This window comes from Colias eurytheme, chromosome 5 (assembly GCF_061535395.1).
Source record: "Colias eurytheme isolate Ceu_HAF_F1 chromosome 5, ilColEury1 Martin Lab GWU primary, whole genome shotgun sequence".
In the NCBI taxonomy this organism is placed as follows: domain Eukaryota; kingdom Metazoa; phylum Arthropoda; class Insecta; order Lepidoptera; family Pieridae; genus Colias; species Colias eurytheme.
In genome coordinates this window covers 10,337,440-10,361,663 of record NC_142984.1, presented here as the reverse complement: position 1 = coordinate 10,361,663, position 24,224 = coordinate 10,337,440, and the positions used below count along the sequence as shown (strand labels likewise).

Here is a 24,224-nt window from a genome sequence, read left to right as displayed (position 1 = left end):
ATTTGGTATTATTTACATGCAGTCATGTTGTTAATAAATGCAATACAGTAGTTATTCCGTACGATGTAATCCCTTTATCTGATATTTTGATGAAAGGTTATTCCCCCATGGCATTATCTCTTCATTTGTTTTGCTTTTTATCGTTTCAGAGGAAATTGATTATCGTGTTATGTATTATGAAATTTATAAATTAAAAATATTCGAAACTAGAGGTCCGCCCCGGCTTCGCCCGTGGTACATATTTCGCAATAAAAGGTAGCCTATGTCCTTTCTCGGGTATCAAAATGTCTCCATACCAAATTTCATGCAAATTGGTTCAGTAGTTTAGGCGTGATTGAGTAACAGACAGACAGACAGAGTTACTTTCGCATTTATAATATTAGTATGGATAGGTACAGTTTATGGGAGAGACAAAATGATTGCGGAGACAAAAGTTGCTCTTGCGCGCTAGCTCTATTAGTCTATGGTTAAACAAATGTGTTCATTGCAAAAGTAAAGAATATGTTGTATCGTAAAATGAAATAAAATGTAATTATTAATTTAATTATTTGCAGAACTTATAAATAAATTTTGCTCACTCTATGAATAAAAGTTAGTATCCCATGGTAAATACTCAACTTTGGGGGTATAATATTATGACCATGCTACGTATTTATTTTTTTTTTTTTTCCTAATATAAACATCCAGTATTCACATATTATTATGAGACTTATTCACAATAAGATTTTCTGCGCATTTAAAAAAGATTATCCATTAAAAATAAAAGCACACTTGGATAGCCTGTATGTAGGTATACATCTTAGCCCATTCCATAAAAACCATACCACGTATGGTTTTCCATAAAAAACAATATTCTTAATTCTTCATACATCCTATCTCTATCCTACTAATATTATAAATGCGAAAGTTTGTGAGGATGTCTGTGTGTTTGTTACACTTTCACGCAAATACTACTGAACCGATTACAATGAAATTTAGTACACATAGAGGGTAACTTGGATTAACACATAGGATAGGTTATATACCGGTAATCCCACGGGAACGGGAACTATAACTTTCCTTTGAAAACGCGAGCGAAGCCGCGGGCGGAAATCTAGTATTACATACATAGTAAAGCAAATGGTCAATAAAGCCCAATCATTATGTAAACAAATGTGAAATAGCATTAATGAAGATTTATCTGATAAAGCTAGATTTCTTATCTAAAGCCGAATGGAGTCGATAACCTCTATTTCAAAGGAAGTCGGAAAATATAATTACGTAACGTACGTAATTTATAAGTTTTTGCATCTTAAAGCCGGCTACTCACGTACCTGCCCCAGGGGCAATATTGGAAATTGCACCCTTAATTGCCTCCTTAATTGTGATGTGTATAGACAGACAGGGGCAATTTTTAAATTGGCCATCTTTGGCTTTTTAATTTGGTCCCTGCGGCAGGTGTGTGAGTAGCCCGCTTTACAGTTAAAATTAGTGTTTTTTAATAAAAATTAAATCCGAGTTTAAATGTATTTTGTTAGTTTTAAAATAATAATTGAAGGTAATGAAACACAAGCACACGGTTATCTTTGAAGTTATAAAATTTTAATTATAAATTAGGTACCTTAACCTTAAATATGAGAATTTGTACTTTGGAACAAACAACAAAAACATCGTACCTTCAATACTTACATACATTTTTTCACATGTTTTCTGTTCTAATGTTAATCATCTCTATAGTGATATTATTGTTTATATAACGATGTCAATCAGCTCAAGGTCAGTAAGAGCTAATACTAAGACCTAAGTACATTGTAAGCAAATGGCACTCAATTACGTAAATTGTAAATCATTTTGTTCAATTTAAATGTGTTTATGTTCCTTGAGGGTCATTTGCTTTGTTATATACAAACAAACAGAATATAGCAAATACTATATTGTATTCTATTCCTAAAAAAGCAGGCGAAAAGTATTTACTTACTGTTGGAAGTCCTAGCTTTTCGCCCGCGGCTTCGCCCGCTTTGTTTAAACCCTAAAAAATTATAAACTAAAATCTTCCTCTTGAATCACTCTATCAATTAAAAAATCGCATCAAAATCTGTTGTGTAGTTTTATAGATACATTTACTTTGCTTTAAATACTATGTAGTGATCTCGACATTAGAAGAATCGATTTTGACGAAACTTTCATTGGTATTCACTAGTATAATAATGATCATTTCTTATATATTTCATATAACGCTAAATGCCCTGTTCAATGGTTAATCTATATTATTTTTATTTCTTAAGAGACCGGTTAACTTACTCATCTGTTATAATCTTTCGTGGGATAATTTCTTGGCAATTAACTACAAGACTAACAATGGAATTAATAAAAAAAAATATGACGTGTAAAAACACATTATATTTTTTTGTATAAAAATGAGTTGTTTTTCACTATTTGATAATTTGTTCGGATGTTATAACATGTACCTTTCTACCTAAAAATAAATAAGCAAAATTAATAATATTTTTTATTACTTACTAGTTTAATGATGTATTTTGCTTTAATCTTCTCCTTAATCTTAGCTATACATTTTCAATAGCGTGGTTTTTATTGTTATCTTGCAAAAATTTATATGAATTATACTCATTCTTGTAGTCTGTGATTATACTATACTTAATTTATTTTGTTCACAGAGATATATATACTTCTCCTATATTTTTTTTGCACAGAAATAAACATAATACTACCACTGTTTTAACTTTTTGTAGTATTAAAAATTTACATAATATTAATGTATTAACTTCCACAATTATTGTCGTACAATTTTTTAAACAAATAATTTATTTATAATACAATGTTATACACATAATAAATTTAATTTTAATCAGCTTATTATTACAAGAAAATTAGTCCGATTTGTCCGATAACAATTACTAACATAACAAAGATAGAGATTGTCTAATCTAAAAATGAACGCCCTTCCACTAAACTTAATTGTTTCAATGTGTGAGGACAAATAATTATTGAACCACTTTTATATGTGTGCGCGCGGCGATTCTACTGCAAACTTTGACTTTCGCGCACTGATTTGTCAACTAATCGGGCGATCAGTTCAGGTGCCTAGCATTGTATGGCGGGGAGAGTGCGCTATGTACGGAATGACACGTCCGTTCTGTCGTGCATCGCGTCATTTATGCACTAGTTGGCCAACTGGTCCTGTCGTTCGGGCATGGACAGGACTGGAGGACTGAACGACCAATGAGGCAGACCAATTTGTGTGTATTGCGTCTATACACGTACTTTGAATGTGAGCGTAAACACAGTGGAGGGGCGTTCATTTTTAGATTAGACAATCTATAACAACATATCTAACAAAATGAGCTTGAAAAGTCTATGAAAGGGTTCTAAACGTCCATTGAAAGTATAAAAGCCAACGTGGCTAAGAATAAAGTGTGGCCTATAATGGTGCATTTACACATTCGTGTTCGCCATTCGCCTCAACAATCATATTATACGAGTATTGCTACGAACAACAGCTGCTTACACATTTGTAAGCAGTAATGTAATAATGTTTTGTAAGTTCGTTTTCGCAATTAGTGCTCTTTGATTATGTCCGAAAAACTGTTCTTAACGCGTATACGTAAATTACAAGGCGAATAACAAGTGCACTGTTTACATATGCGTGTTCTTTATTAGGCGGATTTTCATAGAGATTGCGAAGCAGCTTGGTCAGTGTGGAAATGGATCGGCCGAGGAAAATGACGTCACACACGCTTTTTGGGACGAGCCATATCCACACTGATCGAGCTTTTTAGCGCAGCAATTGCTTCGCGAGGCTGCTCGCTATAGAGACCCGGCTATTCCTCTCGTTTGTCACAGAGTGTAAATGCACCATAAAGGATTCGCAGCGTGGGCAGTAGTTTGTTAGAGAATAAGATAGGGCGAGATGAGTTCCATCAATGTAATTGAAACTAATGAAGATGTAGGTGCAAGTGTGTTAGCGTTTCAACTGGGTCTGTGGTTTATGTGCATTTTGGCATAACATGTTTACGTATTCTTTTTGTTTTGTGTAGAGTGCGGATATTTTGATATTTTTTTTGAACGAAATCTCTAATCGTATTTAATTGTTATGCTGAGTAAATATGGTAGTAATGGTTTTCCTAGAGATATGTTTGTAAAGTTTGAAGAAGGTTTTTATTCATAGAAAAATATTGGAAAAAAAAATAGCAAACCACAACGTTACCAGATTTTAATCAATTATAACTTGTTTTACATTGATTTTCCGACAGTCATAATATAAAATAAAAACTTCTTCACAGTTGTATTTCTTCTTATTCTTCATATTTATATTAAATAATATATTTTTAATTTTTTAACAGAGCAATGGCTGAAATAAGCAAGCACATGTTTGAGAGCGCCTGCAGCGACCTCCACTGCAGTGTGATTCTTCACCCTTGGGACAGGAGTTGCTGGTCTTCCTCCATACAGACATACAAAGATTCATTGATTGGCAGCGCTCGATTCTATGCAATTATACATTTGGTAAATAATCTTTTTTTAATATGAATTTTTTTTAATGTTGTATTTTTTTATTATTCAATGTACAATTTGATTTATATTGTTAAATTTTCTGTGTTAAATATTTTTCCGTTATTTGGTATTTCATATTATTTTATCGAAAGAATGATATATTGTAATTTATCTATAAATAAGTAAATATTAATGAATCCGATAATACAACCACTACAGTTTTGTTTTAAATCTGTGAAAGCTCAAACAGCTTTAAATTATTTACATCGAAACGAATTTATAGCACCATTTATATAATGTTATGAATTATTCATATATTATGATAGCGTTAAAATGATATTATATATTGGTAATAAGTAGAGTCACTAAAATTCTGAAATATAAAATATTGATCCTATTTTAGTCGCTATTAATTTTTACCATACTCTTGTCACTTATGTATACAAAAAAAGATTAACTATCAGACCTACCCGATATGCACACAAAATTTCATGAGAATCGGTAGAGCCATTTCGGTGGAGTGGAGCTACAAAAACTCAACACACACACATTTATTTAATTTTCAGGCACAAAACTTAATTCGCGGCAAGAAAATACTACAAAAGGAGGAACTAAAGAAAGCTCTAGAATATTACCTCAGATCGACCCTTTTAGGGTCTCTCATAAGTGGAACATGTGTGTCACTTGGCTGCTTATTTAGGTAAGGTACGTTAATTATTCATAATATATTTATGGAATAACAGCAAAAGTATATATTTAAAGGCATTAAAAATTGACCAATTTTATTTTATGACCTAGACTAGACATAAAGGTTATGGTCTCTGTTTTTTGTTATGATAATCACTACATAGTATAAAACAAGGTCGCTTTCTCTGTCCCTATGTCCCTTTGTATGCTTAAATTTTTAAAACTACGCAACGGATTTGGATGCGGTTTTTTTTAATAGATAGAGTGATTCAAGACGAAGGTGTTAGTATATAATTTATTGGGTTTTAGACAAAGCGGGCAAAGCCGCGGGCGGTAAGCTAGTAAGTAATAATTAATTTAATTTTAACTGTTACAAGTTAATATAAGGGAAGATATTGTAGATCCAAAAAAAAAGCAAAGATCACTTTCCTCACTAAAAATAAAAGTAAATATTAATTTAAAAACATTTTATTTTTATATCATTATCAAACATTAACAATTATAATATTAAACCTACGTAAGTCGAAATACATAAAATAAAACAACAGTTGTTATACCCAAAAATTTTACATGATAGTAAATTATTGTACCTCACAAAACGAGTTAAATTTCTCTGTAGTACAATAATAATGTGACATTAAGGTTAAGGTTGTGAATATTAATTATTTTTAATAGTCAGTATTTTTGCGTTATTTTTTACATAAATATTAATAATAATTATTCATCACTATCAGATGCTCGCGACTCGTACAGTCGGATGGTTCTCTGCACTAAAATAACGAGTGATTATCAAAAGAAAATAAAAGAAAAACAGCAAATTTTGCCACTTGTAGGTTTACCATCTTTATGGAATATATTTCTAATATTACTTTAGGATTAGTAATTTTTCATTTTGTAAGACAAGGTATTATATTATATTAGTCACTAGCTGTGCTCCGCGGTTTCACCCGCATTGCTCCGCTACTATTGGTCTTAGCGTGATGATATATAGCCTATAGCCTTCCTCGATAAATGGGCTATCTAACACTGAAAGAATTATTCAAATCGGACCAACATTTCCTAAGATTAGCGCGTTCAAACAAACAAACAAAATCTTCAGTATTATAATATTAAGTATAGATAGGTCTGTTTATATAGTACACATTTAAAATATTATAATGCATGCATTGTGTACGTAAAATAAAAATCACATCAAATAAATAAAAGTCGCGATGTTTGGCACTTATGTTTTATTAATTATGAATAATAATTAGCTTAATAACCACGATATTGTACTTACTCTTTCAAATAATCTGATTTTATAGTACTTTTGAATTGTTTTTTTTTCGATTGTGATTTAAACAATATATTATGTAATGTTACATTGGGCTTAACCTACGTACGTAATATAAAATCCGATCTAGAAAATATCAGTTTCTATAGAAAATAGGTACTTACCTACAAAAAGTTTTACATTAAAATGGTTCTAAAAACACTCGCTTTTTAATATATATATATATAGTTACAAATACCCATGAATCTGTCTCTGATTAATATAATTATATTATTTTCAGATTACTTTTGGGTAGAAAATTCACCTATTACACCTATTTGATGATTCCTAATATGATTAATGGGATATTTATATTATTAGAACCCCCTTCGCGAAGAGGCCTCGTTATCAACTTATTCACTAACTTGGTTCGTATTTTCAAGATTGTTTTCCTCAAATTAATTCCTCGTTGCTTGCTTAATTTTAGAATTTTCAGTAATTAGGAAAGGATTTTATTTTATAATTAAGGCTTTATTTTGCAATTAATGATTGTTTTTTTTTTGGAAAAGGGCGATTTTGTTTTGTTTACTTTTAAGTTTTAAAGCACTGATTAATTACGTCACGTAAATATGAATTAAATTTTATTTAAATCAGTCACGCTTGATCCTCTAATTTTCTAAATAGATACGTTTTCAGTTTCACAAAATTTTGCGAACGAAACAATACCTGGCTTGTATCAAAATTATTGGTTCCTCGAATATGATGGTTTCATGCTTATTATAACTAATTTATTTAATACCAAATTACTATGTTATATTTTTATTAATATTTTTTAAAGGTAATAGAATACTGGTTACAATCATTACACCGTTCAGGAGTTTTGGCGCTAACAAAATCGAAGCAAACATTTTTGTTCATGCTGGGTAGTTCTATCCTCTTCTATCTTATGCGATTAGAGGGAGATAAGGAGAAGAGAACACCCTTATTATGGTAAGAATTTCAATTAATATGTTTTCTGTAGTAAAAATAGGTGTCATTTCATCAGTATTGTTTTTATGGTTCAAATTCAATTGATTATTCCAAATTAATAAAAGATATAGAAATAACATACTTTACTATAATAATTTACTTACTCGTAGCAATGCTTGGCCTGAGGCCTCGGTTTAATTTTGATTTATTTATGTGCATATTTTGAAAACGAAGATGCGGGTGAACTTTTTGCATACTTGCTCAGATAAATAATTAACAAAGATTATTATTTTCTTGAAAAGAACCAAAATTGTATTTTCAGTAAAATCTGTATATTTAACATTGATATTATTTCTAGGTTATTTACACCGGAGAAAGTGCGTAGAAAAACGGACGATTCCAAGAACGTGTGTCCTCACAATGGGCCCTGTTTGAAGTATATTTTTAAGGTAAATTTCGTATGTGATTCTTAGGTTACAAGAATCTTTAATAAGCTACTTATATATTATATACTTGCTTGATTTAAATTGCTTTAATATTGCGGAAACTGATACCAATTTTATTCGATTTTTTATTATATTTTAATATACAACTGTAAAAAATGCAAATAAAAAACGCTTTTTCACTTTGATATTTTCTTCAGTTAAAACTAATTATAATTCTAGTGGATACTTAATTGTGTTGTCGCTAAAAGTTATTCTTTCTATTCATGAATAAATGCTTTTTCATTTACGATTTTAATTTAAGCTCTAATTATAATGTTTTGCCAGATTTGTTTTTATTCATGAATATTGCTTCTTTTTATTAATTTGTTTTTTCTTCCAGGGTACATCAATCTACTTCGGCGCTGGTTTAGCATTATCGTTGGCTAAGACTATTCTACCACGGCTCGGGAACCCCTTGAAGGCGCTATCCAGTATTCGTAGCAGACACTTCAAAATGGCCATGTTCTTCGGAAGCTATATCGGTATCTACAGAGTACGATACTATTCTGTTTAGCTGTTCTTCATGTCTCTAACTAAATTAATAATGATTTCCTTCCATACCTTCCCCCGTGTAATGTAACGGTGTGCTTACATCAAAGGAGCGAATGCTCATTCTTACCCCACCATGTCAAATTCTTTTAGTAACAGCCATAGAGCGTTCGTTGTTCTTAGTGCGTTTGAAAAGATTCTATGCTATGTTCTAATACTGAACAACACTGAATACCAGTTCTAGTTTATACTAAAAGATCACGAAAGAATGCTCTTGCTCTAGCTCTAGCTCTATGTTCGTTTGATGTAAATGCACCGTTAAACTTAAAAAATTATATTAAACCATCGTTGTATCGATATTCATTTCAAATCTTTTCTAATAAATCCATACTAATTTTATAAATGCGAAAGTAACTCTGTCTGTCTGTCTGTTACTCGATCACGCCTTAACTACTGAACCAATTTGCATGAAATTTGGTATAGAGATATTTTGATACCCGAGAAAGGACATAGGATAGGTTTTATCCCGGATATCCTACGGGAACGGGTTTTTCTTTGAAAACGCGGGCGAAGCCGCGGGCGGAAAGCTAGTAATACTATACATATTGTAACGGATGTATGATGTAGGTGACGGCTGTTAGATGTAGATGAGGGCTGTCAGATGTAGATGACGGCTGTCAGATGTAGATGACGGCTGTCAGATCTAGATGACGGTGGTCAAATGTAGAAATAATTCACTTTAAGAATTTTATATAATACTGGTAAGATATGGGTGGAAATGCACTTTATTTAATAATAGAGCTATTTTGGGTCATCCTGAGACAGGTCTTATATTAGGAGCCAAGATATACAAATTAACGAAACTAAACTAATAATTACATACAATGCATATATTTTTACCATACTTATTAATTATTATATTTAAAAGGCTACTGAAAAATAAATATCACCGTCTATTAAAATGATATTAAAGCAATATTTCTTTTAAAATACATTTTGAGAGGCTGCTATCGTGTGAAATATATTTACGAGGTCCTAAGAGACAGTACATTACAGTACACATCTGTTCTTGTACAAAATAATATCGTAGTAAGCTTACAGCGTGGTCTTTTGATGTAATATGCCATTATGAGTATGTAGAACCATTTTCTTAGTTGGTCGGTATGATAAGAGCGTTGTTTTTCAAGGACTATTTTTGAAGGCTTTCATGTGTAAAACATTATTTAGAATTAAAACTTTGTAAATGATTTGATTTGAAACCTAAACTTAAAGATATTTTTACGTAAAAATTTCCGAGTATTCCTGGATAGACATTTTTTTTCTCTGATTCGGATTTTTTTGAAATAAAACTTCTTTAGGCGTGTTGAGAGTAAAATTTCAAGCTCGCGTCATGGCAATACCGTCACGTCATGGAGTATCTTTGAATCTTGCTATAGAAGTTTCACTTGTGTGGTCGGCCCACATGCTCTTTTTTCTTAGTTTAGTTGGTAGCAGTAATACTTATTTGCTCTACCTTCCACAGTAAGCACATTGGTTCGTAATCGTCCTGTGACACTTTTTATGTCACATAATTATAACATGTTCGTTATCCATTGCAGACTGTCATCTGCTACCTGTGCCGTAAGCGCGGTTATGACTCGGCAATGTACGCATTACCAGCTGGATACATCGCAGGTTTATCGTTTCTATTCAAGCCGAACCTTGGATTCGCGATCGCGGCATTAACGGGAGCGTTCAAGGTAAGAATAACTAAGCTTATAAAGTAAATTCTATTAATTTCTTACTTATTTATTTAAATATACACTTTAGATATAATCATAATCTATGTACTTATCAACAATTTTTCTTGTAATGAACGACAACTTATAAAGTATTTTAAAACTCTGACATTAAAATTTCGATTAGTTAACATAAAGAAAGATAATTAATACAAACAAGAATCCACATAGAAATTTCTTTAAGATCTATCGGTCTCTATATTATGATCGCTGCATTGATTAATTATCAATTCAATTTTATCAAAGACAATAGAAAAATAATACGTAATCAAGATAATGGTTTTTTACTCTTTGAACCTCCATATAAATAATGATATCACCAAGTTAAAGTATACGTCTATGCATTCTGGATTTCCCTTCATTCTTCAATTGCATTTTATTTTCAGATCTACTCCACAACACTATACGAAAAGAAGATATTACCAGAGAACATTCCTCTACCTCTTATTATGTACTGTGTATGTCAAGGGATACTGTTCCACACACGTTTCATGCACCCAGAAGTTTGTCCCAGTTATGTGGTGAACCTTATAAAAAGCGTTAGTAATGGAAGGTATGATGTTTTCTTATTATAATAATCATGCATGAAGAGTTTGTTTGCTTGTTCGTGATTATTTCGGGAACGATTGGTGTGATTATAAATATTGTTTCACTGTTTGATAGCCCATATAACAATGAAGGCTACAAGCTATAGTTATATCATCATATTAAGACCTCTACGTTATGTTTATAAAATTAATCTTATAAATTTTTTTGACTGAGATCCATTTAGTTGTCGCAACTCGAAATACAGAATGGGATAAAATATATGTTTTAATATTGGGAGATGAGCGAGCGAAGCCACTAGCTAAAGTTTGTTTTATTTATTAAATTTTCACCTTACTGTGTGCATAAAATAAATAGTGAAATTTCTTCGTATTTTTTTTCAGATCTGAAATACTCTACAAGAATATGTTAGAAGCAGTGAAGAGAGCATCCTTATGAAAATAATTTAACCTTAGGTTAAGGTGAACTGATTTACTTTAATAGTGTAATATGTAATTAGAATAATAATAGGAATTATAATTAAAGGTGCTGATCAAAGATATTGCGTTAATGTTAATATATTTGAATATCTTCGAAATATGTTAAGATATTGAAGTTTAAGGGCCGATTTTTCAATGCTTGGATAAACCGTGGATAAAACTTATCCGTCCAATAAAGTATTACACGATAATATTAAAATGTCACGTAAAATGTCAAATACGGGCAATTAGAATACGTTTTAAAAATGGTAGTTTTATACATTATTCGACGAATAAGTTTTAACCAAGGATTGAAAAATCAGCCCTAAATGATAAATGTGATAATATCAATAACGAATTACAAATATCTCGATTGTAATTTGAAGGATACAAATATCTTATCCTTCAATAAAACCTTGTTGTATTGAAGGATTTTTTTTTTATTGAAGTGAAAAATTCTTTAGCGGCGTTGGGTATAAAATCTTAAACTGGCGTCAGTACACGTGAGTCGTGACCTGATCGAAAAAGCGTAAGACTGATGGATATCAAACATGCTCATTGCTCAACGTTAATAATCAAGTTTTCACTTCTGCCGGCACTCCCGGAGTGCAACCCGTCTTTTTTTATTAGGTATCACCACGCTGTATTTATGTAAATTAACTTTTGTATAGTAGGGGAGGCCGGGGTTCAAAGTGCCGGGGGTAGGTTGTTCCGATTGAAATAGCTCCGCCAAGAAAAGAGATAGCAATAAGTGTGAAGTGCATCGCGAAATGTCATATCATCGCGCCATTGCGTCAGTCATTTTAGTGACGGTCTGCCCGCGTGTTAGCGTGGTAGTCGATTGGTGACACTCAAACATCACGTAAGTAAATTTTTTCGTCATCATACTTTTTGGTCTATTTCAATCAATTTTCTAGTTATTTGTGTGTTACTTGCTATTATCTGTCGAGCAAACTATAGTGATTAACTTTTTAATATAGTTTTTGGCTTTTTCAAACGTATTCTATTATAATTGGATGTTACTTTAGAAAATGGAATTTGGGGTTCAAAGTTCCTCTGGTGGGGGGCTAGTTGTTCCGCGGAACAACCTGCCCCGTAAGGAACACGTTAATAATAAAATTAAAACTTTGTTTTAGGATGAGAAACTATAAACGAAAAACCGAACGGGGCAAAGTTTCATTTGATCTTTTGAGCCTGAAGCAATTAAACCTTTACCAAAAGCACCGCCAAGATCGTGTGTAACAACTTATCAGCAATACTGACAGATACGCCTGAAAAGAATGCTTTGGCTGAAGAAAAAGCAAGAAAAGTAAAGAGCAATAGTAAAATAAAGACGATAAGGAAGTTGAAAAAAGAGTCAGAAAGAATTTAAAGTAAGTGGTAAAAACAAGTGAAATTATAAAGTGGCAAGTAAATCCGCAAATGTTAAAGAAAATGTGAAAAGGAAACTACTGCAAGAAGATAATCATGGAAGTGATAGTGAAGAAGAGACAAGAGACCATAGAATGGTATTGTCTAATATATTGCAATTTATATTCCAACTAACGACCGGGTGAACAATGGATTGAATGTGTCATGTGTAAGAATTGGGCTCATTCAAAATGCCTAAAATCTGAAAATGTTCATTCTTATGTTTGTCAAAATTATAATTCTGACGACGACTCTAAATATTTTCTTTAAGTTAGGTACTGAAATGGATCTGTTTTTTCAGAGTAGGTTATAAGTTTAGATTATTGATCTCAGTAAAGTCATTGCTATAAGACTGAATTAAGAAACTATAACTCAAAATGTTAAAATTTGTTATTTTTTGTGTTTTCATTAAAATAAATAATTTTGTTTTTTTTTTTGACAAGCAAACGTTTGTAAAAGTTGATTGAGTTATATTAAAAATGTTTATTATTCTTAAATCTATTAATTAGGTTGAACTACACTTGTTATTATTATATGTTTGCAGTTATGTTCATGACATTTTTTAATTTTGTTGAAAAGTTTGTAAATAACATTAAGATTTTGTACTTTTTTAAATAAAACTCTAATAAATATTTAATTATACACCTAATTTATTTTATATAATACCTTTCCAACTAATACTACATAATTAGGGACTGGAGTTGATAAGCGGAACAACTTACCTCAGCTGAGGAACAACCAGCCCCTTTGTGGGGCGAGTTGTTCCTTGTCGACTTTTTGTAGAAAAAATATCCTGAGCAATAATATATGCTTATTTCAAAGAACTTAAGTTTACATATTGAAAGAAGGATAAATTATGCACCATTTTATATAGGAATCGTTGATTTTAAACATTTCTATTACATTTATATTGCCTCCGACTCCAAAATCGGAACGTCGAACCCCGGTCTCCCCTAATTCATATCGGGTAATAGGACTGGTAGCAAGTTTAGTGCAATATACTTTGACTTTTGGGGTACATTTTTGTACCGTATTGTGTCATAAAATATGTAATTAAGTTAAACGGTTGCTTCGATGAACAGCTGTTAATTTGAAAATAGGAGATTTTTTCTCAAAATAATCTGGTTTAGGTTAATAAGGTTTTAATAATAAAATGAAAGGTACATTAAATAAAATATCGTTTGTTAATTTATTTATTAATTTACTAGATATACATTGTATTTTGATTATTTATTACCTTACTGTTGATAATATTAAAGTTTATTTTATACATTTTGTATATTTATTTATATTATACCAGTTTCTTGGTTTAATAATAGCATAAAAATGTCGTATATAGATATTATGAGGAATGAGTTAGCTACGAGTAATATTGTAAAAAGAAAAATGTGATTGTTTTTTTGTTTGTTTCATTTTTACTCAGTATCTACAAGATCGATTTTAATAACGTTTTGTTTGTGAAGTAATGAAGAAGGGGATGAAGTTCATGAAATTCTGTGCAAAATAACAACGGTCTTCCTATACTTTTTTGACTATCAATTAAAAGACTCTTTTTTTTCTTTTTAAGTATTTTTTATTGTCAAATTAGGTTTATTAGGATTGATGACTTTAGTCGTCGACACTTGATGCTTGCCCCTTTTCGATGTGGCTCCGATAGGATTGATAATCAAGACCTTTTTAATTTTGTCGGGGCCTTTGGTCGCCCACTTGATAATCCCAGTATTGAAATTGCAGATGGATTCACACTGAAAAAACGTGAAGTTATTTAAACATTTGCTATTTACATGTGCTAATGGCAATTACGATTTCTTTACTTTGCAAATTATTATTATTTCATAGCTTTTGCTGTACGGTTAATATATTGGCGACTTCATAATCTTATATCCCATTATACAAGAATTAAAAAAAAAATTCATAGTAACTAATAAGCCCATTCATAATAATTAATAAAATCATGAAAAAATAATGTCATCATTCATACTAATAAATATGAGTTAATATCTCTCTACTTTTCTACGAGTTTTGAGCTGTGATACACTTATCATTACACAAAAGAGATAAATTAGTATAAAATGTATCATTTTATCCTAAACTTTATTTTAAGAGACAAAGGACACAAAATCACCTGTTCCTTATTATAAAAGTTGTTTTTATTCCCACCACAACCCGAATAGATTCTCTCCTTACAGACTTGCCACAACGGATCGAAGTACCACACTGTAAGGGACCCGAAACAGTAACCATAATCAAAGGTCAAACTGCACCAGCGGGGTCGTTGACCTGGAAAATTTGTATTTACATATAGATACCATTACACATAGCTTAAAGACCATATACATAAAACCTATAATACTATATTACTTCTTTTTAAAGATAAATATTTTCTCAAGTAGGCTAAAGCGCGTCACACACGGTGAAGATACTATAATATTTTATGTTAAGATTCTCTAATATAAAATATTACAGTTGACTGACCATCATTTTTCTTTTTGTCATTGCGTACTAAGACCCCTGAAGAACCGCCATCCTGTTACAAATGACCCGAAACACTGACACAAAATTTCGCTTTAAGCCTACAGTTGTTGTTTACAAACATTGTAATCATTTGGCGATTAATGAAAATTTATATCAGCAGCTAAATGAAAATTTATATTATAGATAGTAGTCATTATCTTATATTATTTTATATATAAAAATATATTCTATAAACACTGGCTTACAGATTAGAATAGTAAGAAATAGTAGAATTATTAGACATTTAAAATTTAAGCTATTAAGCACTTTTATGATTGGCTAATTAAAAAAGCACAAAAAGTCATCTCTTCCCTACAAATATGATGAATTATTAAGTCAGTAGAGAATGTAGAGAAATGATTATATTATTTAATTTTGTTTATAAAGAATACGTACGTCTCCCATTTGGTTCACTCAAGCAGGCCTGTAGACACTCAGAGCGACTATTGAATCTATTCCCGTTGCCTTGGCAACCGCCCCAGAAGAACTTCGAACAATCTTTGGTGGAAGGATCATAAAAGTACATCAGGATATCGCCTCTACAAGGACCAATATCTGGCTTTAAGAGGCATGTCTTGTCGATCACTGAAAAGTGAAAAGTAATAAATACAATGAAAGTTTTTGTCAACAACACAGCTAAATTACCAGCATTAACATTTAAATGTTACCCTTCAGGTTGTGGTAGCTAAAATCGTTAATTGTGATCCTACTCATATTATTTAAAATTGAAATTTTGATGTGGATGAATGTATGTAAAACTTTGTCGCGAAAAAACAGCTTGTCCTATTTTTGTCAATTTTTGTTCAGGGATTGATTATAGCACATAATACTTAATAGTAGCCGCTAATAATTATACTCGGGATTAGAACATAGGCTACTGCATCACTCATGAGTGGAGACGCGATCTCCGGCTAGCCATAATTTTATCAATATGTGCATAGTAATATGACCGAAGAGCAGCAGAGAGCCAAGTCTTATCATCTTATCTATATCTAATCGCTTATCTTTATCGCCAAGCTATTTACTCTGAAAACTCTGTCATTATTGAACTACGATTCATGGGCAATAAACAGTTTATGTTATGACCAAAATTTTATATGACCAATTCTGACAAATCATAATATTTCTACATCGTTATTATTATTGAAAATAATATAATGCAAATGCACCCTTATTATCAGTAAATATCTATGTTCTATGTTCATCACAGAAATATTGGCCCTGGGTGGGAATCGAACCCACGACCTCTGGCTTGGAAGGCAGGGTCACTACCAACCAATCCAAACGGATTATTCGGTCAGTTCAAGCTGCATTGAATAATCATCTTTACCTTCTGGATTATACGGAGTAACCCGAGACACAGATTCCTTATACGTATTATATCGTTGTTTCTTCGCTACAATAACTTTCAAAAGAAATAACAAATAAAATTTAATCTTCAGCACCACCATGTTTACAAGTAAATTGAAACATTTCCTCGATTTAAACCAATGTCGGCGAAAACAATGAAAATTCGTGATTGAAACTAAAATTTTATTACGTTCTGTATTGTTTTGTTGTTTTATGTTTATAATAAATTGTGTGTATTCGGTAGTATTTTTCTTTGATGTTTCGGTGTGTGTATTGAACTGGAGTTGATAAAAGAATTCATATAATGTTAGTATTGCGTTATTACTTACCTGTACAAAATAACATACGTCATCACATAGGATCCTATGAATAAGTAGCGATTAAAAAGAGAACAAGAGACATTGTAAGACAAAAAATAAAGAGATTTAATCACAATATACATACATCAATTAATAAGTACCGTTAAAATGTAGATAGGCATTTTAATTATTTTTTTAATGACATTGCGTCTAGACCGCTTATGTTTGTGCAGACTATATTAAATTAATTCAATTAGATTATAAACATTTTATAATACCTCAGACTCATAAAGATGTCTTTCACACGCTATATTGTATCCTTTTACTCAGAGACTCCATTTCCACCACATGCTTTATGTAGAACCTAGCATTTAATTCATACGTTTGTAATTAGAAAGCAGTGTTCCGCACACAAGAGTTCCCCATCTTGAGCAAATCTCATAATATAGTCATGTCGAGAATTCAGTCAGACCGACTCCGACATGTCAAATCCAACTTTGTAAAAGTTTAAAACAAAGCGAACTTCACTCCGTACACTCATAAATTAACGGTGAAGACGGAATAGGGTACGGTTCAACTTAATATGCAGATTATCGTGTGTGTGATTATTTGTAGATATGTAACGCTTGTTTTAAACAGTTTTAGTTAAGGTTATGTATTGTGGATGAGCTGGAGTGTGAGATAGAAGGCAGTGGTGTTCTGTTCTCTTAATTTGTGATATTGTCCATGGTTCTATTTCTTGGTGCTACTTTAAAACACGACAGGTATAATAATCGCTTAGTTGCTACACGTAAAACTTAACAAGCAGGTTCTATTTCAATTTCTGAGGTAAATGAAACAGATTTCTCATTTTTTTATTTCAAAGCTAAGCTTTCTGCATGTTGTATACCAAGACCACAGCTCTTCAAGCGTCATGGGGTGAATATATTCAGACCATATTGAGCTTTCTTTCAAATTCAGACTTTTCACATAAAAATAGCGTGTATTCCTAGCACACGTGTCAGAAGTGAAACTTCTTTGGCAAGATTCAAAAATACCGAAATCATCGCCACACTCCATGGCGTGATGGTATAATTGCCAAGACGGGACCTTGAAATTTTTAATTCTTAAATTTTACACTCAACGCGCAAGTTTCACTCAAGTTTCACTTCAAAAATGTTTGCTCATAATGCATAATACATAATATATTATGTAATATATTATACGAAGTTGATAGATAAACGCTTCATTCAAATCCCCAACACTACGATATAATATTATATGCTAAAGAAAACTATCCTTACATCAGAGAGCATCTTCCTTGAACTTTGATAGCACGGCGTTTTTGGTAAAACTCAATTAGCATATGTATTTGGCATGAAATGGAGAACAGTAGTACATTTGCATTGTTAATAGAGGCTTTCCGAGTTACAGAAGTTTAGGTTAGACGTAAGGGCAGTGTTTTGTGTTACATGAATATGTTGAATAATTTTGCCTGTATAATTCGTGAAGGTCGGATATATGTGTTTTTGGGTTTGAGTTTTGTTTGGTATTCATTAGTTGGAGAGATAAGTGTAAAAATAAAGTAATATGGGCTGTGTTTTTACAGTTAAAAAAAGTGTGCGATCTAAAACTAATAAGTATATTGCTTAGCTTTTAATTTGGAAAATAATGTGTATTTAAAAATTAATAACGTGTTGGTATCACATGGAAAGGAAATTATTTTATTTACTTGGGTTAGGAAAATTTGCCTGTGTGTGTGTGTGTGTATATATATTAACACGAAAAGCATACCGAGAGCAATTAATGAATAATACTGTAATAATGAAAAAAAGAAAGACGTGTGGCACTCGGGGACTGCCGCGGTAAAGCTATTGCATAGCATGCCTTCAAGCCACACCTCCGAGCCCGTCGGAGTGGGGAGCGTGAGGTTTTTTCGTTACGGAATTTCTCGATTCGGTCCCCACGCTCAAGGCCCACGCTAGAAGCTATGCAATAGCTTAAAAAAACTTTTTTATTAGGAAACATTTAGGTATAATCCAACGAAAAGTAACTCTATCAATTCTTTGGAAATAATAGTATTTAAATCCATACAGACCAGCCTTTATTGACTTACATTAGTCTTCGTTCTTCACATGAATGCACTTGACATAAAGTCAATTTCTTGGCACCTCCACGTGAAATTTTCCCGCGTTTTATTTTTGTGTTAAAATAAGAGATTTATCCAGAAAAGACGTGTATGTAGAAATTTTCCAGGTATTTGCGAAAACTGGGTTGACACCTAGATTTCCTTATTGGCGTTTGAATTGTTTCGTTCGGAAAATACGGATTTATTTGAAGTCTCCTTTATTGAATACCTATAGACTTTGTTTGGAATTACGTTTAGGTTATGTCTAATCCGTAGTGTCAACTGGGAGGCTCAATACGGAAGACTTTTAGTGTATGTATAGTAATTTATTAACGTTTATTAACACACTGTTATCCGAAAACTAAACACTCATACAAATAATTTAACATTAATTAATTCTGCTGTTATGAATTCAACTGACAACCACCAAAACAAAGTTCAAATTCAAATAACTTCGAAAATCTAGAATTTTACAATATTAAATATTACTAGCGGTCCACCCCGGCTTCGCCCGTGGTACATATGAAAAATAGATGTTGGCCGATTCTCAGACTTACCCGATATGCACTGAAAATTTCATGAGAATCGGTCCACCCGTTTCGGAGGAGTATGCAGACTAACATTGTGACACGAGAATTTTATATATATAAGATATTATAATTAAAAGAAAACTCTTAAGCTCTACATAACATATTATAAAGGATTAGGAATACCTAGGTAAAGTTTAAATGACCTGAATTAAATACCTACCATATCGATGATATCTTTTTCAGCTACAAATAAATGATTTCAGCTACAAATCCTTCGATGTGTGATACAAAACATAATAAGCTTTGTATGTTTTGTTAATCGATATATTATATGAAGTTAAGGCTATATATGGTTATTTTTGTACGGATATTGTACAAAAATAACCATCTTATAACTTTACCTTCTTACCATAACAACAAACCCTTTACTTTTCTATTCACATTTCTCCTATTTCCAACTCTATCAAATGTAAGCATGTATTTCTTGTAAATAGCGATTTAAAAACGTTCAACTCAAATCTCAACGGTTGTAAAAGCTATGCATTGACCTAAAGTTAACCTAGAATAAAATTCTTAGCTAAACTTGTGGCATACCGCTTCAGCGGAAGCCGTGGCGACAAACTATGCGACGGGAAGGAGCGCTCTATGAGTGTACAGAGTAGCTAGACAACAGAGGCGGAGTTTATTTTATTAAGCTATTGCATAGCTTCTATCGCGGGCCTTGAGCGCGAGGACAGAATCGAGAAATTCAGTAACGAAAAACCTCACGCTCCCCACTCCGACGGACACGGAGGTGTGGCTTGAAGGCATGCTATGCAATAAGCTTTTCCGCGGCAGTCCCCGAGTGCCACACGTCTTTTTTTTTTTTTAAAGTGAAACTTTCATTACATCGTCTCAAACTTTTTGGTCTGTGTAGCGCATGTCGCGTGACGGTCGGCTGCCGAGTAGGTATAAAGCAGTGTTCGGAAAGTTTCACTTTTACCGTGGTTTCATAAAACCACACAACATTTTTTTTTCTATTTGTTCGTAATGTTTACGATATTATGAAGATGTACTTCGAGGGGACTATTAGCGAACATACATATCAAAATAAAGTTAATATCGTAAAAATGGAATAAGACAAAACAATTTATTTATATCTACCGTAGTCTCTTTGACCAAAGTGAGCCAGCTATGCTAGCTAAGGTACATAGCACTTAGTGTGTAAGAGCTTCGTATAATTGATTTAATTATTGAATTGCAAGTTATTTACTGTACATCTTTTCCTCTCCTTACTTGACTTAATTCCATATAAAATTACATCGAAACTTGTATCAACTTCAAGTTTTGTTTAAATATGAATTAAATGTCTTTCGACCACAAATAATTCAGATGTTATTCGTACTAAATTGATAGTTTCAATCTCGATTTAGATCATGAAAGTATATCTGTAGTGAATCTTAGAAAAATTATATTCTAATAAGTACTTTGTTCTTCGTCCTGGAGCACAGTGGTCTCTGTGCTAGCTACTCTGTGTGCCCTACAGGGAACTCATGGACGATGTTTGTTCATTAGGGGTTTAATTTGATTTTTCTAGCGCGCCCCTAATTGCATTGCCTTTATAATTCGCAGCTCATTTATGCGAAGACGCGGCATACAATTAGTTTGTGCTATTTGTTTTGTGAGAGCCGTTTTTATTTTTCTTAGTTTCATGTGACGTTGAAATTATGGAAAAGGATTGATTGTTATTTTATGGAAGGAATGTGTTGTAGTATATGAGTATCAGTGCTATGATTACATTATATTTTAAATAGGTACCTATGTCTTACTTCAAAAATTTTACAGTGTTTGTGACCAAAATCCCTGTATCCCATAGCAAAACGATTTTTTTTTAATATTCAGTAGATCTGTAATAAGAGTACCCTTACGGCTAGTACCTAAGGCTAGTACATATTAAAGAGGATTAGAGAGAGAGAGAGAGCTAGGTACTCATGGAAAGTTTCATTATGAATTTCCTTACCTTATGCAACGTGCAGTGGAAGGCATTCGTATTGCCTAAGTGATTGCCATGACACGGAGAATACAAGGTAATGTTAAAAATTGCCAATTTAAATGCCTTCATTTTTAAAAGTATCTATTCAAGACAATCCCTACAATCAGTAAAGGAAAACTCCGTGCGGTGATTGGCATGTAATTACCAAAAAAGTTTGATTTATGTGATTTCTACCAACCCTTAGCTATCAAAGTATAGAATCAAGCCTAAACGATAACTTCTGTTCCCAGCTTTAAAACTCATAAATTTATAAAAGCGCCATCTAATGTAATAGTTAAGAACAACTGTTATTTTTGTTACAACCGTGTTTCAGCTTTACGTTAGTAAGTTTTATAAAATATGTAGTATCTTGTCGCCTTTTTTACAAGCTGTGGTTTATTAGGAATATATTTATTTTAAGCAAAACTCATAGTTTCGAGTAAAACAATGTTAAATGCAGCTCGTTTAATATTATGATACTGTATTCCAACGCTTTTCTATTTCGCTGTTACATTTAGATAGTATTCTGATTGCTGCTGATATTTTTAAACATCACTTTAGAAAGTAAGAAAGTGCGCGCACGTAGCGATGCAACTCCCGGGAGACTTTTTTATTAGCCCATAGAGTTGATGGGAGAGACAAAATAGTTGCGGAGACAAAAGTTGCTCTTACGCGCTAACTCTCTTGTGTCGTGTTTTAATCTACGCTAGTATTATTTAGGTTCGGATCGAACATTCAGAAATTAAATCTTTTCAACTTCTTTTATACGATTAATAATTTATTCAATCATAACCACATTCAATGAACATATCAATTTTTTCATAATATTTAGTTTCAATATATACTTAACTTAAAGACTTACTCCTATTTAACAAGTAATAATGAAACACTTTATATCAATTAATTCACTTTTATTTGCTCTTAATTATTGTATTTACATTTTCATTGTCAATATTTTACGTAAAATGCTTAGACTTAATAAAAAATTGTTATAAAAATTACCATTTGAAAAGATAGTGCAAATTATACAGCTAATAGATATAAGATTGAGTATTGGTTGATAAAAACCTTGTTTTACATAATATTTCTTATAAAATAAAAAAAATATCTATGTGTAGCACTCGAGGACTGCCGCGGTAAAGCTATTGCATAGCATCGCATCGCTGGTGTTAGGTTTTTTCGTTACTGACTTTTTACATTCGGTCGCCGCGCTCAAAGTCTGAGATAAAAGCTATGCAATAGCTTAAAATCTTTTTAATATAAAACAAATAATTTTATCAACCAATACACGTTGAGGTGTCGGGCAGTGACGTAAGCATAAGTGAGGTCCTTATTGGATTTGTTTTCATAAGCCATAGTAACTAAATATTTAAGACTTGTAAACTACATTGGTATATAAATTTGTGAAATTATAAGAATTGTATTAATCATAATATATAATTGTATGTTGAATTGTATTTTTATAAACAATATACACAGGAATTGCATACTTAAAAATATCGGTCAGGCTTTCATCAAGTAATAAAATCAAATTATTTTATATACCTAAATGGGACTCTAGGTATGTATATATATATACCACTGAATAAAAGAGACAAGAGAGATGATATTATTATTCACATATTAAATTATACCAGTAGTTTACAATACGTAAAGGTTTAAAATACAGAAACATAGGTACTTAGTTAGTAGTAAAATCGTAGAAATAACTTAAATAATCGCTAAAATTAGATAAAACAATTTTAATAGGCCGTTTAATAAAGGCAACTACATAAAAAAGTACATAATATTATGTTGTCTTTGTAAACAATGCTCAATTGTATCATAACGTATGAAAAAATAATTAAAATGAATATAAAAAAGTTATTAAAAATTGCTGCATATAGCAAAAGTTTATTTAAAATACAACCTAAATTGAATGATTCATTTCAACTTATACAAAAAAATATTTAATAAATAATCGGTAATTAAAAAAATGCTTAAATTAACAATAATATCACAACACTAATTCCGCTAAATTTTTCATTTTATGACAATTTAATTAATAAACTATAATATCACTTTAAAACGTTAAATACAATTCTCAAACAGCTAAAAACTGTTGACAATATTTTTGTGTACATAAACTATTTATGTATAAGCAAGGTATTAAAAATTAAAACTTAAGATTCGAATGTAAGTAAATAAATTTATAATTAATATAGAATCAAGTTTTCAATTTATTTTTGAAGTGAAAAATAAGTTCAATAGGTAAGTATATTTTTTAAGTGAAGAAAAAAAATATTGTAACGTACATTATTATATTATCTATCGTACGTATTGTAGATGTACACGTCTTATAAGATAAATCTTGTTTGGAATTCACTAACTACTTTTGAAATCTTAAATTTCATTAATTAAGTAAATTTCTTTGGTTGATGTCTCACAACAACAAAATCATTTTTTTTAATTAAAATAATTTTAAATAAAAAAATAGGTATTATCATTAAATTCATAGAGGATGTAGGTACATACTAACATTTAGATTATAGTTTTTGGTAGTTTTTTTCTCTTCATTCTTTGTATGACATCAACTTGGAACTTACCTATGTTTTTTTTATTATTATTAGATATATAATATTAAAGTATCCAAATTGAACTACGCAATTTTGGAGCCTTACATACGCAGGATTACAATAAAATTACCAAAAATAGAAGAAATAGTCAAATTTAAAAATTATATGTTGAAAAATTGCACATAACCGAATACTAGTTTCAGTAAAATAATTCAGAAACAAAGAAAAAGAAAAATATCTTCAGACAACAGAATAAACCCGAAAATATTATTTTCCCGTATTTTGAAAAAATC

The 24,224-nt window shown here is 31.4% G+C and overlaps 2 protein-coding genes and 1 long non-coding RNA gene across 3 annotated transcripts in view; 2 read left to right on the top strand and 1 right to left on the bottom strand.

Moving 5' to 3' along the window:
- The window catches only part of LOC149908636 (uncharacterized), a 306,382-nt gene that overhangs the window by 77,027 nt on the left and 205,131 nt on the right, over nt 1–24,224 (top strand). The window lies entirely within an intron of this gene.
- LOC149908643 (transmembrane protein 135-like) lies at nt 4,345–11,247 on the top strand. The gene is made up of 9 exons (XM_090102332.1): nt 4,345–4,503; nt 5,058–5,191; nt 6,732–6,858; nt 7,269–7,420; nt 7,758–7,848; nt 8,225–8,377; nt 9,972–10,112; nt 10,538–10,704; nt 11,081–11,247. Exons 1-9 carry the CDS (start codon nt 4,345–4,347, stop codon nt 11,133–11,135), a joined length of 1,179 nt encoding a protein of 392 aa, XP_089958458.1. The 3' UTR covers nt 11,136–11,247.
- Nucleotides 14,128–16,530, bottom strand: LOC149908642 (inter-alpha-trypsin inhibitor-like). Its single transcript, XM_090102173.1, has 4 exons — nt 16,410–16,530; nt 15,476–15,664; nt 14,691–14,845; nt 14,128–14,310 (listed from the first exon to the last, which is right to left on the bottom strand). Exons 1-4 carry the CDS (start codon nt 16,528–16,530, stop codon nt 14,128–14,130), a joined length of 648 nt encoding a protein of 215 aa, XP_089958299.1.